At 45.1% G+C, this 1,489-nt stretch overlaps 1 protein-coding gene across 1 annotated transcript in view; it reads right to left on the reverse strand.

Moving 5' to 3' along the window:
• The window catches only part of LOC107556933 (bromodomain-containing protein 3-like), a 16,004-nt gene that overhangs the window by 1,916 nt on the left and 12,599 nt on the right, over window positions 1-1,489 (reverse strand). Inside the window, exons 8-11 of the mRNA XM_016240196.1 lie at window positions 1,180-1,471; window positions 944-1,072; window positions 646-852; window positions 179-247 (exon numbers count right to left, since the gene is read on the reverse strand). Of these exons, the coding sequence (XP_016095682.1) occupies window positions 179-247; window positions 646-852; window positions 944-1,072; window positions 1,180-1,471 (697 nt within the window). The remainder of the gene's footprint in view (window positions 1-178; window positions 248-645; window positions 853-943; window positions 1,073-1,179; window positions 1,472-1,489) is intronic.

The following is a 1,489-nucleotide window of genomic DNA, read 5'->3' on the forward strand; positions in this document are numbered from 1 at the left end:
GGCTGGTTTACCAACACCACCCAATGAAGTAAATATTTTTCTGCTGCTTTTAACCCTCTACCGCTGATCTCACTATCCATACCATACGCTTGACCATCTAATACAAATAATGAAAGCAACTGTACAGTTATTACACAGTGTTCATAGGCAGGGACAGGGAAATGAAAAGTAAAATCACCTGATTATTCTTGGTGCACCCGTTTTTTATCCCCTGTCTGCTACCAATGGGGTGCTCCAAAGAGATACACTGGTAAAGAAAATGGCAAGGGAAGAAAGTATGATATAGAACTCCAATGAGACAGAAACAAAGCCACAAAAATTGCTACTAGATCTACATTTAGGCATTCTAGGATTTAATGCAAAGCAATATAAGCAGCTGGTTGCGGTAGAGGGCTAAAACGCAGCTCTACGTACAAGTACACAAAATCCTAAACGAAAACAGAGGTGCTTGCTGTGAAAGAGAGGAGGGGTTATTTTTTAAGTGGAAGTCCGTCCAGGTCCTTCAGAGCATGAACATTGATTGAAACAGTCATGTGGGTATGGAGTGAAAAGGATAATCAGAAGGGCTGACATATCAGGAGGCCTGTGAGAACATCTCTGAGCCTGGAGAGGTTAAGGGTACTTGGTCCTTGTTTTGAAACCCACCTGTTCCGCACCCACCTGTTCCTGCAGCTCGGCGAGCCGGGTGGCCCTCTCCTCCTCGGAGTCGGAGCTGTCAGAGGTGGAGTCGCCGCCACTGCTCTCACTGCTGACAGTACTCTTACTGACCACACCGGCCCCGCCTACACCACCTGCCCCGGCCACCTCCACTGGCTCATCGGGCATCTTTGCAAAACGCATTTCAAACACATCCTGAAAGATAAAAAGACAACGTCATTAAACAATTCAATCTTTTAAATAAAGAAATTAAAAGAATATATTGCCAAAAGGGAGAGGAACAGACCTGCAGCTTTCTGGCCATAGCAACCACCTCATGATCAGGTGGGTTGTACTTGTAACAATTTGAGAACATTAATCGGACATCTGAAGCAAAACTCTGTGCATCTTGGTACTCTCGACTGTCCATTTTTTTCTGCAAGCAAATAAAAAAAATTAGATTCAAAAACTAGCTGAACCACAATTCCTTGTGACAAAACTAAAAATCAAGACATTGTAACTTTGTGTGCAAACTCAACATACTTTCACTGTGCTCAAGTCCATGGGGTATTTGATTATTTCATGGTAGTCATGTAGCTCGAGAGCCTCTGCGTCAACAGGCTTGTAAAAAGGCCAGGCATATGCAGCATGCTTTTTCGAAAGCATTTCTTTAAGGATGACCTCGCAGTACTTGAGCTGCTCTGAAAGCCTGCCCTTTTTGCTTCCGTGTACGCCTAGTTCGCCATCCTCAAAATCCTTTTTAGGGGGTTTGATGGGGCGACCGGTGCTCTCTCGCCTGGCCGCCACTTTGCCCTGTTTGCCTTCTGAAAGAGGGGTGGGTGACTGGCTCCTG

Source organism: Sinocyclocheilus grahami, unplaced genomic scaffold (genome assembly GCF_001515645.1).
Source record: "Sinocyclocheilus grahami isolate Dianchi unplaced genomic scaffold, SAMN03320097.WGS_v1.1 scaffold584.1, whole genome shotgun sequence".
Taxonomy (NCBI): Eukaryota; Metazoa; Chordata; class Actinopteri; order Cypriniformes; family Cyprinidae; genus Sinocyclocheilus; species Sinocyclocheilus grahami.